We start from the raw sequence: 19,367 nt of genomic DNA, 5'->3' as shown, positions 1-19,367 counted from the left end.
GATGACTAATAGGAAGAAAATGCATAGCTAACTTGACTTCGTAGCTCATATGTCTACAGCAGGAATATAGAATGTGGTTGCTGGTGATGGCAATGTGGGCTGCATTCATTGACCCACGACATTATTCCAGAACGGGAAGAAGCAAAATTATTCTTTCATTTGAAACTTTTACTATTAAAAAGATAGTTGAAAGCATTGCTTGTTTTTAACCCTTGCCTCAATAATATTTTAAACCTTTAATTGTGCATTTTATTCCTTTTCATAGAATCGTAGAATGATTTAGGTTGGGGGAAAGATCCTTAAGATCATGATTTTGGTCAAAATTGACAGGCCATAGAAGCTTCAGTGATGTTAAGACCCTATATAGTTACTGAAAAATCAGCGAGTGTGAGGAGGAGGTAAACCCAAATGAATGCCTTCACTGAGAGGAGGCTGGAGCCTCAAAGGATTCAAGCTCTTAGGCCCTCAACTCCATGGCTGAAATGTGAATTCAGCTGTTCTGTTTTTCTTGGTCATATACATTTTAGCCCATGGGATCTTGGAACCAACCAATGCATAAGTTCTTTAATGGGTATTTAGTGGACTTAGAGGCAACTTGAGTACCAAAATATTTCAGCAGGCAGTCAGGAAGTATTCAGGGGATCTGATGGTAGAGTGCTGGGAAATCATGGCACATACAGAACGGGCACTTACCATTACTGCAGTGAAAGGCTTTGGGATATAGATACAGATCTGTGGAGAAACAGGCTTGCTTAATTCTGTTACAGAGTAAATCGCTGTATCTTTATTCTTTTCACTGTGAAGCACTACTGCTTCTGGATGTCTGTCATGGCAGTTTTAATAATTAACTACAGTAGAAATTGTTTCAGAGATGAGCTTACCTGAACTCACATTAATCTCACTGTTTCCTCATTCATGTGTTTCCTCCTTCTGTTTTCTGCTCCTGTCTTTTCTTATTTAGCTGTGTGTATTGCTGTAGGCTGAGTGCTTGCTGCAAATCCACTGTTGGATTCAGCATTTTCTGGTTTCCATGGAAATGAACACGGCAAAAAAATTTTTTATGAAATACAATAAAAATAGTCCAATTCATGTTCAGCAAGAGCTTGTGTCTGCTTCTTTTTTAACTTAGTAAAATGTTCCTGATGATGAATGTTCATGATGTACTCTGGCACTTCAGCAGTGGAAACTTGATTTGCAAGGATCTGGAAAAATTATAAAGCTCAGCTATCGCTAATTAGTTATGCATTTTAATTGCAAGTGTTCTGATACTGTTATAGAATGGATTTACATGGGAGAGTAAAATGGAGACACTTGCTGCTGACAGTTGAAAGAGTACTAAAGATGACCCAGCCAATGATGAAAGAAGTGTAAAGAAGTGGTTCTATACAGGTTTTAAAGGTACCTGTGTAAAGGAGCAAATCTGAAGATTTTCTTTCGGTTAATACATAAAGAATATTGATTTTTTTGTTTGCTTATTATAAAATGAAGGAGTGATGAATAAAATAGGAAAATGACAGTGCTGTAATGAAAATTTTTCTTGCATCTGTGTTCTGCTGTATACATTCAAAAATCTCTTCTCAGTATGAAGATACAGTAGAATTGTGCATGTTAACAGTAAAAGCAATTTAATGTTAAATACTGCTTTATAATTTTACTTGTTCAAAGTATTGTACTGGAAACAAATTAGCTTATGGACTATTAGTAAGTACCAGGGAGATACAGGCTGCTTAGCTGCTCTTTGCTCTAACCCCTTGTTCCATGTTTAAGGCTAAGCAACAACAGTTAAAGTTTTCATTTTAGGAAGTAATATTTATCAGAATATTTTCAATCTAATCTAGGAGGCAGGGAAGAAGACCTGATGTAATAAAATCTGAATCTCACTCCACCCATAACACTTTATTCAAACATCCATTCTTGGAAAACAAACAAACAAAAAACCACCCACAGAAAAGTCAGTGTCTAAAACTACCTTTTAGAATGCCTTTGAATATTCAACAGTTCAAAAGCATTTTTAAATAACGTATTTCCTTCTGTGTCATTTAAAGAGCTAAACCAATCTGTTTTCCTTCTTTTGTGGATATGTTTTGTGCCAATATTTCCAGCTGTTTCCACCATTTAAAGTCTGTGGTCTGAAACTTAAACTATGTCTATTGTTTCACAAGGCTATGTGTGCATGTCAAGTTCAGTACTGTACCGTGTACTGTTAACTGGACTCTGGCAAACGTTATGTTAAAAAGCCTTTTGGTTAAAAACAGACTTTGGAAATAGTGAGAGTTTTAAACAGATTGTTGTAATGTACATTGGCTCTAGACGTACAATGAAATACATACAGAAGACTTAGGATGAGAATTTTTGCATGCCTGGGTCAGTAAGAATTTTCCTCATAGATATTCTGCACCTTTTTATTATAGGTACTCCCTGATAATGCTTAATTTATTAACTGAATTTCTTAGAGCAACAGAGAAGCTTTCTAATCTGCACCTTTAATATGGATTTAAAATTTCACTTGTGGAGCTGTTTAGCATATGGATAATGTACGGACTAAGCTGGTCTTGAGCTGATACTTCCATTTCATTGTTCTCCTCTGACATCAGCCTTGCAGAAGAGTACACTGTGACAATATGTTTAGGTTTAAACAATTACAGATAATTAGAGTGGTAAATGTCATGATGTACAAGTGTTAGTGAAATATGTCTTTAATTATTACTTTGCTTTGTGTCATATTTCATCCCTTGAAGCCAGCAATACCCTCAAGATGCTTTAGCCCGTTTATGGAACTTCTCCACTCCCTACTAATTATCTGTAATTAATACCTTGCTAAAAAGTTGGAATTGCTTAGTCTTGTCCTAGTATCATTCGTTACCCATATTTTTAAAAACGTGAGTTAATTTGAATTCAAAGTAAATTCTTTCACAGATTTTTTTTTCTGAAATGTTCTCTTCCACTCTGAGGCAAATGAAAAATATGGGGTTTTTCAACCCTGTATGTTATTCACATTAGCAGAAAATAATTTGCATTCTACCAGAAAATTTCCCTTAAAAACAAAACAAAAAAAAGGAAACACTTTTATAAAAAAATATTTGGAATTGAAAGTTACTAGGCTTTTTCTGGTTTCATTGGCAATTTATCTCTGGACCTCTTTACTTGAGAGATCACTCCATTTTAATATTTTGGAGCTAGAGTTCCCTATTCCTTTCTATTTTCTGTTGACCTTTATGTTCTTTTCCTTTATGGTTTTTTTTGTATCTTGCTTATTTAAAAAATATAAATAATTTCTGCTTAATTTAAAAATATTCCAAACTGTCTTTTTTAAACCCCTATTTTCTTTAGTATTCTGAAAGAAGTCTTTCTTTTTAAGTTAATCTTGCTTCTTGTGTCTGCTTTGTTTTGTTACTCAAACTTCTGTGGAGAAGTATAGCACTTAAGTTACTTGTCTTTCTAAGTGGGCGGTTTAAAAGGATCTTCTTCTGGATTGCAGTCATGACAAACTAAAATGACAAAGATTATGAATTTACTGGAGTACTGCGTCCAGCTCTGGAGCCCTCAGCACAAGAAGGACATGGAACTGTTGGAACGGGTCCAGAGGAGGGCTACAAAAATGATCCGAGGGCTGGAGCACCTCTCCTATGAGGACAGGCTGAGAGAGTTGGGCTTGTTCAGTCTGGAGAAAAGAAGGCTACGGGGAGACCTGATTGCGGCCTTCCAGTACCTAAAGGGGGCCTATAGGAAAGATGGGGAACGTCTTTTTAGTAGGGCCAGCTGTGTTAGGACAAGGGGAAATGGTTTTAAACTAGAACAGGGTAGGTTCAGGCTAGAGGTAAGGAAGAAATTTTTTACAATGAGGGTGGTAAAACACTGGAACGGGTTGCCCAGAGAGGTAGTGGAGGCCCCATCCCCGGGAACGTTCAAGGCCAGGTTGGACGGGGCTCTGAGCAACCTGATCTAGTTAGCAGTGTCCCTGCTCACTGCAGGGGGGTTGGACTAGATGACCACTAGTGGTCCCTTCCAACCCTAAACATTCTATGATTCTATGATTCTATGAATTTAAGTAATATCACAGTGATAACTATGACTTTTCTAAGACCTCCAACCCTAAACATTCTATGATTCTATGAATTTAAGTAATATCAAAGGGATAACTATGACTTTTCTAAGACGTCTCTGTTAGTAATACAATTCAGATGTATAATGCTGATGAATTCCTTGAATTTCACTGATATATTATAAAACAAGAATAGAAACTAAAATTTTCTTCATCTTTTTTTATTAAACTTCTTGAGGAAATCATATTTAAAAAAAGGCAAGTTGTATTGCAGCACTCTCATTTGGATCTTCTTTAACCCTCTTAGACTTTTGCATTCTTGACAATTTTGAATTCTTGAATCCTGGAGGAGACTGTGAATTACTGAGCACAGTAACTGGACTGTCACATTTTATTCAAAACACGAATTTGTAGATGCATGGTTAAATTTGACAGAGGGGAAGGGTTACTTCAGTTTTTGTAAAGGAAAGCTTATGCATTGCAGAGCTAATTGTTGTTCTTTGAGTTAACCTGCATCTTGTTTGAGGTTGCTGAAGCTGATAACATCCTACTTGCATAATGAGATGTTTCACTGATGCTTTTACCAAAGGCTTTTTAAGGAAACTGAACAGATTTGGGATAAGAATAAGGATTTACCAGAGTAGATTATTTGTTAGAAGATAAGAAACAAGGTAAAGGGCACGACCAGCTTTCGTAGCAGTAAATCACCAGTGGAGTTTTGTGAAGATCTGTTCTGGGACCTGTGCAGTTCATTTTGTTCATAAATAATTTGGAACAGGAGGTAGAAATGCCCATATTTTTTTCTAGGTGGTAGAGATGAGGGCTAACTAAGAAGGATGTTATGATAAAATTGATAGGTAAGTGTAAATAAATGTAAAGGAGGGCAAAAGGGTTGATCAAAGTTTTGAAGCAGCTTCTGCACATGAAATGACTGAATAGATGTTGATCTCTTTACCTGTGGAGAGGTGTGAGAAGAGGAGTGGTGGAGCATTTTGAAGGGCTGAGCAGGTGGTTTTGCACTCCCTTTTCTGTCAGAACAACAGAGGATGTGATGGAGAGAGTGATGAATCAGATGCTCCCTGATGCAGGTGCTAAAAAAAATACTGCTATTCAAAAAGTAATTGCGTGAATTCAGGATTCCTGTAATTCACTGAGGACTGTTAAGGCAGTTAGTTCTGGTTCAGTGTGTCCCTCAGGGACTTCTTAATTTAGGGATTTCCTAAGCCAGGATAATAGCTGTATATGAGGCCAAGGGAGTATTCTGGGAAAGTAAGAATATATGATTGCCTTGTTCTTATTTACTTATCCTTGACTATCCATTGTCAACCTCTCCTAGAGACTGGATACTGAGCTAGTCAACCTGTGGTCTGATCAAATACATCCATTTTTATGAAAGACCTTATCTTAAATGATCCTTCCTTGTTACATGTAATTCATGTTTCTGGGTGGACTGGTAATTTACAATATGAAAATAGACTAGAACTTCCTTATCTTAATCAGGCCAATTCATCTTGAGGTAGTCCTGTCTGATAAGCTCCCAGTTCCTGCTTTTGTACCTACCTATGTTTTGGCTTGAGAGATTCTGTTCCCTACTCAATTTTCTATTAATAGGATTCTTATAATCACCAACTGTAGGAAACCAAACTGCTTGGGAAGGGTATGTTGAGAGAAGAATGTCTGTTCTAGATGACTAAAAAGTGGACAAACTTTTTTTTAATCTGGAAGGCTCATGGAGCAGCATGAAACTGCTATTTTGTGTGCAGATAATTGGGGAAAAATACAGAGGGAAACATGTAAGGAATACAGAGGTTCTTAGTTACTACTATCCTCTTTTGATGCTGCAAAAACTAGAAAGGACAAGGCATTTAATGAGTCGTGCTTCTACAATTTATTAACAACTTCACATACTTCAGAAGTTTGTCACTAGAAGGTTGATGATTTCTTTTGGTGGGGCCTCAACTCCATCAAAAATTTGTTTATACATGTAACTCCTCATTGATTTAGTTAACAACATAAAAGTGTAGCAAGATACTTGCAGCACCTAACTGAATTAATTTGTGGTTATAAAGTGTTTATGTACTTCTGTAACACTTTGGATAGCTAGAATTTGGCATAAGCTTCTTGGAAGGGTTTTATTTCTGATCTATCCTGAACCTACCTACCTACTACAGCCTGTAATATTCTGGACAGGACTGTTGAGATGTAAGGTTTAATTAATAAATCTGTTATTGCTTAAAAGTATGATTTCTTTAAGACTAATTAAGAATATTTATTCTTTTTTAATTACTACAGTGTACAGACTATGACCTGGATTATGGAACTGAATGTTTGCATCTGGCTCTGAAATACTGCAAAACAAATGCCAAACTTGTTGAAGGAACAGCTGACCTCTGGAAGGTAAAGGCAATAATATCTATTTTTTTATATGTCTTTTAAAATGAATAAAATTCACGTATTACCATAAAAATTCAGATACATTTTCAATTATAATAGTTAGGCTTTTCTCTTCCACATTTCAGAATTATTTTTGGATTATCATGAGCTTTTTTTAGAGCTCATTGTTGTAGACAGACTTGGCCAGATGTTACCTGCGATAATCAATAAAAACAGTAGTTATCTGGAAGTAGGAAAATCAACTAGGTGTTTGGATAACCTGAGAATCTGTAAAACTATAAAGCCATAATCTCTAAAGCTAAGGACATTCTTTTATGAGATGAGCTTTCTCCTGCTATTGCTATATCTTTTCTCTATTTTCCTCCACTTTTCCTATGAGGACATCACTTTTTCTCTGATGCCAGATAGCTGGCTAACAAGAGTTTGATTTTTAGAACAGTTCATTACATTCAGTAACACTGTAATGTTTAAGACCTTTTGAAACAATCTCTTAAAATGTTGTTAAACATCATTCACCTTGTCTGATAATCTGTAGGTTCCTGACGACTGACAAAGCAGGTGTGTATACAGGTGCCAAAGGATACATCCCTGCTGCTCAAAAGTATCCCATTTCATTGTTTTGGATGGTAGGACATTATTCTTTCTCAGTAGCTGTTGTGTAGCAATTTTTAAGTGTTTCCTTTTTAATTTTATTCATTACCACATTGAAGGATCTGGAAGCAGCTCAAATCACTCCATCTGTCTTTGACAGGAAATTTCCTCCAATGGGGCATGATTTCTAATAATATGACAGTAAATCTTACACAGAAAGGTAATTTCCTGAATCTGCAGTGCAAATTTCCTGTGCAATTTAGCAGTAAAATTTGCTTATGTGTTGGTTGCATACAGCAACTTTCAATATCTTTCTGGGGACATAGTCTTTCTGAAACAGTATATCGTCTGTTTTCCTATTCAGCCTTCTAAGGGACAGATTATGTCATGCATATTTGCATTACATCACTTTTTGGATGGTTTCATTGTTTTCATTGCAAAGCATGGTACTTACATGAAGGGTAACAAAATCCAGCCATAATATTCGTTTAGTTCTTTACAATGTTTATTTAGTTCTTTACTATCTGTAGATGCCCAGCAGATGGAATGTAGTCTTTTGACCTAGAATGACAGTATAATTAAGACTGAAGGAAATATCTAGATGTCGTCTGGTCCAACATCTTGCTGAAAGTGGGGCCAGGTTAGTTAGATTAGGCTGTGCAGGGCCTTGTCCAGTTGAGTTTTGAATATCTCCAAGAAAGGAGATTTCACAGACTCTGTGGGGAAAACAATTCCAGTGCATATCCCCCTATATGGAGGAGACTTTTTTTTTCATAATATTTGGTCAGCATTTCCCTTGCTGCCTCTTGCACTTGGAAATGATGAAAGGCCAGCAGAAAAATCTGCAAGAAAAGTCTTAGTTTACTCTTCTCTATGGCCATTAATTATGACCCTTCCTGACCCTTCATCTTCTGTTCTTCAAGCTGAACAAGCCAAGTTCTATCACATCATCTTAGCAGCCCTCTGCTGGGCTTTCTCCTGTTCCTCTTGCATTATACTGGGGAGCTGAAATCTAGAAACCGTACTCCATTGTGTTCTCAAAAGTGCTGAATACAGGGGAATAATCCCTGTATTCCCTGTAACAAAGTCTACTTCCTTACTAATACAGCCCAGTCAGCTGGACTCCTGCACTGCTACACACTGCTGACTTATGCTCACCTTGTCCAGAAGGTCCTTTTCTACAAAGCTATTTTCTATATTTTGGCATCAGTATGGACTGCTGCACAGGGTTATTCTGTCCCAGTTGCAGATGCTGTACTTGTTTGTTACATTTCACAAGGTTTCTGTCAGCCTCTTTCTCCAGCCTTTTAGGATCCCTCTAAATGAATGTTTTACCCTTGAACACATTGAATGCTTCCCTATTTGTTGTCATCTACTAGTTTGCTGAGGGTATTTCCCCTTTCCCAGGTTATTAGTAGAGATATTAGACAGTATTGTCCCCAGTATCAGCCCCTGAGGAACAGCACTGGTAACCAGCCCCCAGTTACACTTCAGAGTTGAGCTTGGGCACATCTCTGTTTTAAAAGAGAATTGTTGAAGTGTTATTGCCACTCCAACATTGTTAGTGAAACAAAATCCTGATGCTGTTAACTTCCTACCACGTGGGATCCATTGCAGTAGCACTGGAATTAGAGGCCTGTAAACACTTCGAAAATGATAACACGTGAAGACTGAATTCTTCGTAGGTACTTGGATATTGGATGTCTTTAGCTGATGGCATACTGGAGAATATAATGGAGAAGGAGATTCAGGTAGAAAACCTGAAAAGACTGTGGACCAGGTGAAAGTCTGTATTGGGTTTGCGTAGCAGGGTTTTGGTAGCGGAGGGGTGGCTACAAGGGTGGCTTCTGTGAGGAGCTGCCAGAAGCTTCCCCTATGTCTGCCAGAGCCACTGCCAGCGGGCTCTGAGATGGACCCACCGCTGGCCAAGGCCAAACCCATCAACGATGGTGGTAGCACCTCTGGGATAACATATTTAAGAAGGGGGGGAAAAAAAACCTGTGCAACTGCAACCAAAGAGAGGAGTGAGACTATGTGAGAGAAACAGCTCTGCAGACCCCCAGGTCAGTCCAGCAGGAGGTGCTCCAGGTGCTGGAGCAGAGATTCTCCTGCAGCCCCTAGTGCAGCCCACGGTGGGGCAGGCTGTGCCCCTGCAGCCCAGGGAGGTCCATGGTGAAGCAGATCTCCACCTGCAGCCCAGGGAGGGCCCCGTGCCAGGACAGTTGGATGCCTGAAGGAGGCTGTGACCTTGTGGGAAGCCTGCACTGGAGCAGGCTCCTGGCAGGACCTGTGGAGAGAGGAGCTGACACTGAAGCAGGTTTGCTGGCAGGGCTTATGAACTGCTTGGGACCCGCGCTGGAGCAGAGCAGTCTGTTCCTGAAGGACTGCACCCTGTGGAAAGGGACCCACTCTGGAGAAGTTTGTGAAGAACTGCAGCCCATGGGAAGGACTCACTCTGGAGAAGTTCACGAAGGACTGTCTCCCGTGGGAGAGGCCTCATGCTGGAGCAGGGCAAGAGTGTGAGGAGGAAGGAGCAGCAGAGACAATGTGATGAACTGACTGCAACCCCTGTTCCCTGTCCCCCTGCACCACTGGTGGGGAGGAGCAACAGCAGCCGTTTATGTGCAGATACTGTGGTGCAGAGCAGCAAATACGCTATATATAGTATACACACAGACACTGGTGCTATATCATTTAAGTACTCAGACCTTCTCACATCCTATTTCCTGTCTTATTTTGTAGCTAAAAGTCATTGGTGTCTTCTGTGGTTTGTGAAGACATTCAAAATCAAAGGCATAAAAATGAGAAGGTCTGTAAAATAGTAAATTATTTCTGCAGCAAATACTCCTATCGGATTAGAAGGTACAGAGGAAGATAGTTCCTTCCTGCTTGAATAGCACCGTGGTATTGGTCACTCTGTACCAGGGTGTTTGGCAGGTGACTTGGAGTGGTACCATTAAAGAACTGATCACGCATGCTCAGTCTGTGCAATCTGATGAAGTGCAGAAGACTGATGATTTTCTCAAGTGATGCTTGCTTACAAAATGGTTAGGAGCTATTGCTGTTTGTTACTAATTACCTTTCAGAAGCAGAATTGTCTTTCCTTAGCTGTCAGAATAATGTAATTTGTAATACGTTGGGTTTTTTCTTTAAGGCTTTTCAATGCCTAGGTAAATTATATTTCATATTCCAAGAACTGATGTGTTCCCAGTCTTTTTTTTTTTTTTGACAAGAGGCAAAAAGATATTCCATCCAGATAAATGAGAACTGAAATAAATAATCATTGTTCAACTGAGGTTTCAGAGGATGTGTAACAAAAAATGCAGTCAATTAACAGGTGGAGAACAGTTTCTAAAGTCCAAGTATTACAAACGAGTTTCATCCTATGTGGACCTTGAATCTTTAAAGAGCAGATCTGATTGATATTTGCAGGAATTCAGTTTATTTGATGCACAACCTAGATAACATTAAATGACTCAAAGCTGTGGGAAAAAGTTACTTACATATGCATATATACTCTTTTCTTGAATTAACTCTAATTCTACCTGAGCGCTGTCTACTTGCAGTGCATTAGAAAAAGTAACATTCCAAAGTCACTTACCATTGGTGCTAAAGGAAGAGATAGTTTGTTTACTTTCCGCTAACAAATTACAAAATTAAAATCATTCTTTGTAGTGACAATAACCTGGCAGGAACATTCTAATTACTTCAGTGTTATAAATATTTATAAGTTCTATTTTAAATGTAGTTACTCTATAACTATTTGTAAGATTGGCAAAAAAAGGAAACAGAATGACTCTATCAACACCACATTTTCAGTTTCTCTGTTCTTGACACCTTTGAAACAAAATGACCATAAATGTTTTCGGGCAATATCCTCTTCAATAAAATATAAAATCATGTAACAGAATGTAATTTTTGAAGTCTAATATATATATGCGTGTGTATAATGCAGATGACAACTGCATTGTAAGAACACTTCTAAAAGATTGAGACACATTTGAAGACTTAATGCTGATAGTGCGAGAAATCCTCACCATTTCTAAAAGCAACAGGTTATTTTCCAGTCCTACAAAAATATCCCATACAAAAGAGATCTGTGTGATAACTCAGAAAGACAGAGGGAAATACTTCATTAAGCTAAAATGCAGTCCATTTTGTGTATGTGACCATAATTTTATTGTATTTGTTTGATATAGAGTTATGTTTTTGCATTTAACATACAGTTTTGTAAATCTGAAATGTTCATCAAGCTAATTCAGTTTGAAGAAGGCTTTTAAACATTGTCACACAAAGAGAATCCGAGCAATCAGAAGCCTGTGAGTTTGATATTGATCAACAGAACAAAAGGGTGCACTGCTACAGGCAGAACTTGATTAATAAATAGTTAGGGGACTAATGTAAATAATGTCAACCAAGATGGAATTTATTTATTTTGTGAAATTGACTTCAGGCCTTTTTTACAAGATTATAGTCTTGGCTGATAAAAATGGTAGTGCTGATAAAATGTATGGTTGGCAGAAGTTTGACTTGTTACTATGTGGCATCTTAATTAAAAGTAGATGTCTGTAATTGTACTAGTCCTCATTAAATAGATTAAAAATTGGATATATGTTTCAAAAGATAATTCTCACCACATATAGTTCTGCAGAAACTGTTATTGTCTCTAAGCTATTTAACATTTGTCTGATAAAGTTTGCAGACAACACAAAGATTTAAGGATTTGTAAATAAAAATATAATTGATCAGAAGTAACATTGGTAAGGATTGCTTGGCAAACAATTTAAACAAAAGGTATGCTTTTTGTTGTAGCCAAATATAATGAAGCTTTGTAGAAACAATAAGAAAGTATAGTCTGTATTTAGAGAATTGTTCTAGGAAGGCAGTGACTTTGAAAGTTGTGTAGGAATCATAGAGGATAGCAAGTTTCCACTGTGGGCAAAATACCTTATGTCAGCCACAGATATAAACCCAAGAATATGAAATTAGAAATGGATGTCCTAGTATTACAAGTGCATCTAGAATGCTGTGGCCAAATCTGGATTCAAGCTCTGTGCAACTGTTGATACATAGAGAAGGTTCAGAGAAGAACATGAAAAAGATTAAATGGTAATTTAATAAGTCTGTAGAGATTTAGCTTAGTAATGTGATATTGAAAAAACAGAAATGGATGAGGCAAAGATATCTCTTCTGCAAAGTGAGAGAGAACTCCCGTGTGTCATTTTTCTTGCTTGCTCTCTTTCCAGTGATTTTTGCACCTCACCTGGGCTGTGAGAGTGGAGAGTGCCATCTTTGTTTCTGGTGTAGAGTGGTAGTTAAAGTATTCTTCCTGGTTGATTTGGCTGGATCTGAATTCCTTCCAGCTGGGGTGAGCCTAGAATGCAAATCCACTTTAGTAAAGCTAGAGATGCAGCAGTATAGCTGCTCAGAACAATAAACTGTTGTGTTGACTAGCCTTAAAAGTTGCTTAAAACAAATTCATACTGAAACAATCAATGGCTAGAATTAAACCAAAGGGTGTGTCTGTCATGGTTGCCTGCCTTTTGAATAAGTCTTATCTAAATTGCAAGAACACCACTTAATGGACACAAGAAAATCCAGTGACGTTATGAATATCCATACCTTAAGAGAAACTTTGGTTGGATTTAGCATCATATTCAATATTGGAAGAGATATAGAGCATCCTTCCCTCCCTGACTGGTAAGTGGTGGTCACCTGTGGTAGCTGGCAGGGTTTTTCTGTCTGTCAACTTTACTATTTTCATAAAGCTTATAGGAGCTTTTATCTGAAATTAGTTTATAGGATCAAAGATTATGAAAGAAATGTATATTCATAGTCTGATAAAGTCTCAGGTGACTTACTTCTCTAGGAAACGATCCTAATAAGTATTTGCTAATGTCTGGCTCAGAATTTCAGAAGTGACTTTAAAGGTTCATTCTTAATTTTTAGTCCTCTGTACTGTTTTCTTGAAGACTGGACCTACTTTATAAAGTAACTTCTTTTTAAAATCAGACTGTTTAAAAATACTTTTGCACCTCAAAGAGACAGTGAACCTTAGAGTACATGAGATCACTTTTGACAGAGCTTAGATAGTCTTGTTTCTTGAAAGGTTTTTAGATGGTAGTCTGTTACAGGTTTATGGAAAGTTCAGTATAAAAGCCCTCTAGAAACACGTAATTAGAAAGAAACCTTGCAGCAAAATTAATCGCTCAATAATTTTTTTTATCCTTAAATATAAGTTCAAGACATGGATTCTTCCCAACAGTATGCAAACTCAGACACCTAAGATTTCTCAGGCTAGATTCATTTTCTGGCTGCTTGTCCTACAGGACAAGCTCTAGGGAAATAAGTTCATTTTTAATTTTAAAAGAATGTAATTCGTTGGAGAAATTATGAGTAATGAGAAAGGTAATATTGTTCATCTGTTTCTAACTACAATATACAGCTTAATTTATGAGATGGAAAGGAAAGCAGTTACAAGAATCCTTTTGTTAAAATCAAATAATCATTTACTTGGAGACTAAAATACTAATACCTGCAATGGTATGTTCTGCTCTAAGATTTACTTTGCAGCACTAAAGCTTTTGGAATCCTATTCAGTCCATTTAAAAAGAAATAAAAAAGTTATTCAGACTCTAGAGAAACAAATGCAGAAAATCCAGTAATATTTTATTTAACATAAAAGGAAGTTACAGTAAAACCAAAGACAAATATTTAGGAGTTATTCGTATATCAGTTCATGTCACTGCATGTCATTGTAAAGACTGTTAATGTCTTGGGTAGATGCTGTCTTTAGTTTTCTGTTACTTTATTTGCAAAGCCTAATACTGGGACTTCAACCACCACGAGGGTACAAAGGCAGATATGAAAGGTATTTTTTGCAAGTACCAACTAAATATTCAGCATCTTACTGTACATCTAACTTGATCTGGTTAATGTCTTCAAGAAAATCTTGATGTTTTTTAATCCTACTATAGTCTCACTGACTCCCAATGATTAACTGGACTGTCATTAACAGTAATAGTCTTGTGCTACTGAAAAATTACACCTATATTAGTAAAAGAAATAACGAGACTTCTCCCTGGCTGTCATTTGATCACAAGTTCTATAAAAAATGAACCTATTTCACAATAAAATTATAGAGTAGAATGGATGTGTGCATATAGATGCAATATCATGTTTTTGATTCCTCAAAGGGTTAAAAATAGCTTTAGGTTTCAAGTGGCTTCTAAGCAGATCTAAGTATTTAAAGAAAGGTTTATCAAGAGTCTCTGGTAATTTCTGCAACTTCTGTTCTCATGACTTGCCAGTAATATTTTACCAGAATTAAGAAATTGACAATATCATTTGCTTATAGTATTTCATATGTAAAAAATTGCCTTTGGGGCATTGTTTCATTGGTTATACATTCCTTCCTGCTGTGTTAAATCTAATGAGGCTTGTCTGTCCTTTAGGTGACCTACAAGCGGGATCTGTATGCAGCTGAATCGATTATTAAGGGTATGTATTTGTCCTTGTGGCTGTCAGTTTGCATATTCCTGAGTTTAATTAAGAATCTTGTGTGCTATAGTTTTAGATGTCTTTAAGAAAAGTTTTATGATGAATAAAATGTGCTTAGATAAGTTATTTTAGCCTGTTCACTGGAATACTTATGCTATGCATTATTTACCTTTATTTACTTCTCTTAGAATGGAGAACCTTATAAAAAGCTGTGTATATTACAGAGTCAAACAGAGATTAATTTTGAATGACTTTATAAGGAATAGACAATTTTTTCTTTCATTTGCAGTTCAATTCTGAATATGCTCCATCTTTCTAATCTAAGTAGTAGACTGAAAATTACATATTAACTCGTTAGGGCTCTTCACTCTTTTTTCATACAGCAACTTTCTACCTAAATTGATACAGCGATTGTATGATATTGAGGTATTCCATTAACTTATAAATACTTAGTTGAACTGGTTTTTAACCCTTTCCTGTACTGGTAACAGTGGTTTCATTAACATAAAGACTAGATTTTGTCTTTGTCTAGATCAACTCAATCTAAAAACAGGAGCTCTTCCTTTTTACATTAAGTACTGTATATCGAGCACACTGATGGTTATTGTAAACTGATAGGCACCCTTGCTTGGCTCCTTAATGAGAACTGAAAGATAAAAAGCCCAGAAACTGATGAAGGGAAAGGGAGTTCCCTTTGGATTGAATATATATTTCCAAAGAGCATGGTCCTATTTAAGAAAAACAGAGACAACCCTATGTCCTATTAGGGCATGGTGAGTGACTGGCTAGTTGTTCACTCTGGTGGCTCATGTGTTGTTACAAGATCCAGTATTGGCTTAGCTTCTGGTTTGGGTAAATTAGACCATGCTAAGATCATCTCTGTCACTGTAGACAAGCTAGACAGCTCAAACAGAGCTTAGATACCGCTGTGGTATTCTGCATGCTGCTTCTGTAGACCTCCAGGAACGCAACAGGTTTGAAGTTCCTGGTTACTACAGTGGGCAAATACTGTGTATTATATGTATTGCTAGAACTACCTGACTACATTTTTCAGGCATGTAGCAAGGCGATAGGGCTCAGAAAGCTTGCAAGTTCTGGTTTTGACAGGGAATGGGCTCTCATCTGCATAGCTAGAGGCCTGGAATTTTTGAAAATCTTTTTTTGAGTAAGATTCTTGGAGGTTTCACACTCCTCTAGCTTAGGATTCCCAAACCTGTTAAAGACAAGGTGGCTGGGAGTAGTCGGCATGAATTTACAAAGGGGAAATTATGCCTGACCAACCTGATAGCCTTCTACAGTGACTAGCCTGGTGGATGAGAGAGCAGTGGATATGGTTTGTCTTGATTTCAGCAAGGCTTTTTACATTATCTCCCGTGACATTCTCATTGACAAACTGGTGAAGTAAAGCCTAGAAAAGTGGACAGTGAAGTGGATTGAAAACTGGCTGAACTGCCAGGCTCAAACAGTAAAGTCCAGCTGGAGCCATGTTGCTAGTGGTCTACTGTAGGGGTCAGTGCTGGTTAAAATCTCTAATAATGATCTGAATGATAGGGCAGAGCACACCCTCGGCAAGTCTGCAGATGATGCAAAATTGGGAGGAGTAGTTGATAGACCAGGTGGATATGCTGCCATTCAGAAGGACCTTGACAGGCTGGAGAAACGGGTGAACAGGAGTCATGAAATATTCAGCAAGGGGAAATGCAAACTCCTGCACTTGGGAAGCACCTTTACAGGCTAGGGGCTGGCCAGCTGGAAAGCAGCTCTGCAGAAAAGGTCCTGGGGCATCCTGGTGGACAAAAAAATTGAACAGGATCTGGCAATGCACCCTTATGGCAAAGGCGGCCAACAGCCTCCTGGGCTACAGTAGGCAGAGCATTGCAGCAGGTTGAGAGAGGTCATCCTTCCCCTCTGCTCAGCACTGGTGAGGTCACATCTAGAGTGTTGGGTCCAATTTGAGGCTCCCGTCTGGAGGAGAGACATGGTCATACTGGAGAGAGTTGAGCAAAGGGCCATGATGATTAAGGTAGTGGAGCATCTGTCCTATGAGGAGATGCTGTGAGAACTCAGACCATTATGCATGGAGAAGGCTCAGGGATCTTAGCAATCTGTATAAATGCAAAATGGGGCAGAGCGAAGATGGAGCCAGACTCACAGTGGTGTTCAGCAAAAGGAGAACAAGCAATGGACACACACTGAAATACAGGCAATTCCATTTATACATCTGGAAACCCCAGAAATTCTTAGGATTCTCAGGGTTTTTATTAGAAAGCTGGGAAGTTGGAAGAGAGACTGTCTGTCCGCCCTTGATTTCCTAGGAATCATTTGTTCAGGTGAGATTGCTGATAGGAGCATCTCTTGGCTTAGAAATGCCATTTTTCATCAGTTTTTATTGAGTTACTGAAAATAGTATTTAATCTCAGAAATTACTTGGATTAATATTTTCAGAACAGTATTTTTAACTTATGCAAGCTTATGGGAAGTTTTGAAAATGGGGATATGATCTGACTTAAACTGGAAAAAAAATTCAAAATACACAGTTTCTCCTTTTTGTCCACTTATTTTTTGATAGCTATTGGATATTTACAAACTTTTAATGGCAGAATGAATTCTGTTTATATAAAGTTTTTCACAAACAAAATCTAGATAAGTTCTTGAATTGGCTCATTGATTATCAAAGCATTTTTTAATTTTCTGAAATTCTTGTACCTTTGGAAAAGTACATAGTAGTTTTCATTTAAAGTGATCTTTCCTTGGATAAAATAATTCGGTTTGAACATAAATTCTAAAAGCTCAAATATTGTTATTGTTATATGAGCAAAATGACTCATAAGACAAAAAAATAGTTAATAGAATGAATTGATATGCAAAAGAGGGATTTCATGGTACAGTATGATAGAAAATTAAGTAATGATTTTATCTCCTTGATGAATAGGAATTGGAACTATACTTCACCTTGAATGGTGATCAATGGAAAAAAGGGAAGCTTCCAATCTTTCAGAAGTGCAAAAAGTAATTATGTAAAAAAATTGAAGTTCTTTTTTTCCAGTCTAAATATAGATCCCATTACACTGTTCTCACTGAATTCCTAATCCTAATAGAGTGTATGCATGTGTTTACAGTATAGACTTCTTTTAAGTATTATCTGTAATTTTAAGTATTAACTGTATAGCAGAGACTGTCAAAGAGAAATTCCCTCTGATGGTAATGTTAATAAGGAAATGTAGAAAGCTGATTTAGCTGCTTGGATGTGCTGTTTTGTTATAATATTTGTAAATATTTGCTGTAACAAGAATTGTTGTAGTTCCGTTACGCAAGCTTGCTGAAGCCAGTAATGCCAGCATAACATGATGTAAATACCATGAATCAGCTCAATGAATGTACTATGTGAATCATACCTTGACAAAAGGTTCAACTTGGAAAAAACCTCAGCAAACTCAGTTCTGTGGTAACTTTGATCTTATTTTCCCCTTTCCTGTGTATTTTTCATATTTATTTACCATGTATGCTCTCAATATTTAATGTCAATTTATCAGTCATTACTGGATCAAGTACACCCATTTTCATTTCCGTTTTCCTTGAACTTAACTGTAGACTGTACTACTTCTGTAATACAAAGGCAAGTCTGTTGAATTGTATCATTTAGTATTACTCAAATATTTATGAGTTGTTTAGTTCAGAGGACCTTCAGGATGTACTGATGGTGTGTAAACTTTAAAGGAAAAGAAAAAACAAAAAGCATGCTGATTTTATATGTCCAATCTTGTTGCAGTTTATTTGATCCCTTACTAGATACGTTCTTCTGTAGTAGGCAAGGAGAATGCCAGATGGGCACCTTATGTAAAATACGTTGCTTTATGTAGCTAGAGAAGGAGACAGCACCCTGCTCCTGTCACTCAGCAGTCCGGTTTGCTTATGCCTCCTTCCCTACATATCCCCATCATTACAGAGCAGCTCTTGTGAAGGTGAGAACTGAGTCATCACGCTTCTCGTGGGGAAATTAGAAATGAACACAATGTGAAAAAAAGGTTTCTGTGCTCTCCCTCTGCTGCCTCTCATCCTTATAAAGGTGACTCCTTGTATTCTTTTAATCAGTACTGCCATTTCTTCTTTATAGTTTATTACACACTATTTCTTACCAAAAAAATGATAAACCTGAAACCATGGTGCAACCTTCATGCAGACGAATTTCCATGTTCCTGTGTTTATAAGAGCTTCAATAATTTCATACGTCATTAAAGAAGATTATTTAAAATTTATTTAAAAAATAAGATCCATTCCAAGTAGCTTTCTCTAAAACTGCTTGAGTAGAAAATGAGGATGCAGCTTATTCAAATGAAAGGAACATTCACTGAGTTTAACTCTTTCTATTTGTAACTGGAGCAAAAAGGGTGTAAATGACCAGTCATTCTCTTCATAGATACCCATTTTACATGTGTATTTCGTGATGTTATCATGGCTTTTATTTTCACTAAAGCCAACACAATCTTTTCCAGTTGTTAGTTATGATAAAAAGTTTATGTAGCTTATGTAGGTATATCAGGCTAATCCCTTACTTTACTTACCTAATATTCTGTTACTGTGGCAGCATGCAATGTATCTGCTTCAGCAACCACAGTGGTCTTTATTATGCCTGGTCTGTATGAAAAACTGTACTTTAAGTTCATTGAAGTTTAGATTTGCTTTTTGCTGCGTTGCATGAGTTCAGGAAGGGGAAGCAGTATATGTCCGTAAGGACGGGATGTCATCCAGAGAGACCTGGACAGGCTGGAGAGGTGGGCCTGTGTGAACCTCATGAGGTTCAACAAGGCCAAGTGCAAGGCCCTGCATCTGGGTCGGGGTA

The 19,367-nt window shown here is 37.4% G+C and overlaps 1 protein-coding gene across 1 annotated transcript in view; it reads left to right on the top strand.

Annotated features, from left to right (window-relative positions):
- Nucleotides 1–19,367, top strand: part of CRPPA (CDP-L-ribitol pyrophosphorylase A) — a 116,065-nt gene that overhangs the window by 35,957 nt on the left and 60,741 nt on the right. Inside the window, exons 4-5 of the mRNA XM_035901770.1 lie at nucleotides 6,335–6,439; nucleotides 14,482–14,527. Coding sequence (XP_035757663.1) covers nucleotides 6,335–6,439; nucleotides 14,482–14,527 — 151 coding nt within the window. The remainder of the gene's footprint in view (nucleotides 1–6,334; nucleotides 6,440–14,481; nucleotides 14,528–19,367) is intronic.

This window comes from Egretta garzetta, unplaced genomic scaffold (assembly GCF_000687185.1).
Source record: "Egretta garzetta isolate BGI_Z169 unplaced genomic scaffold, ASM68718v1 scaffold629, whole genome shotgun sequence".
Taxonomy (NCBI): Eukaryota; Metazoa; Chordata; class Aves; order Pelecaniformes; family Ardeidae; genus Egretta; species Egretta garzetta.
The sequence above is the reverse complement of the archived record's forward strand: the minus strand, read 5'-3'. Positions and strand labels throughout refer to the sequence as shown.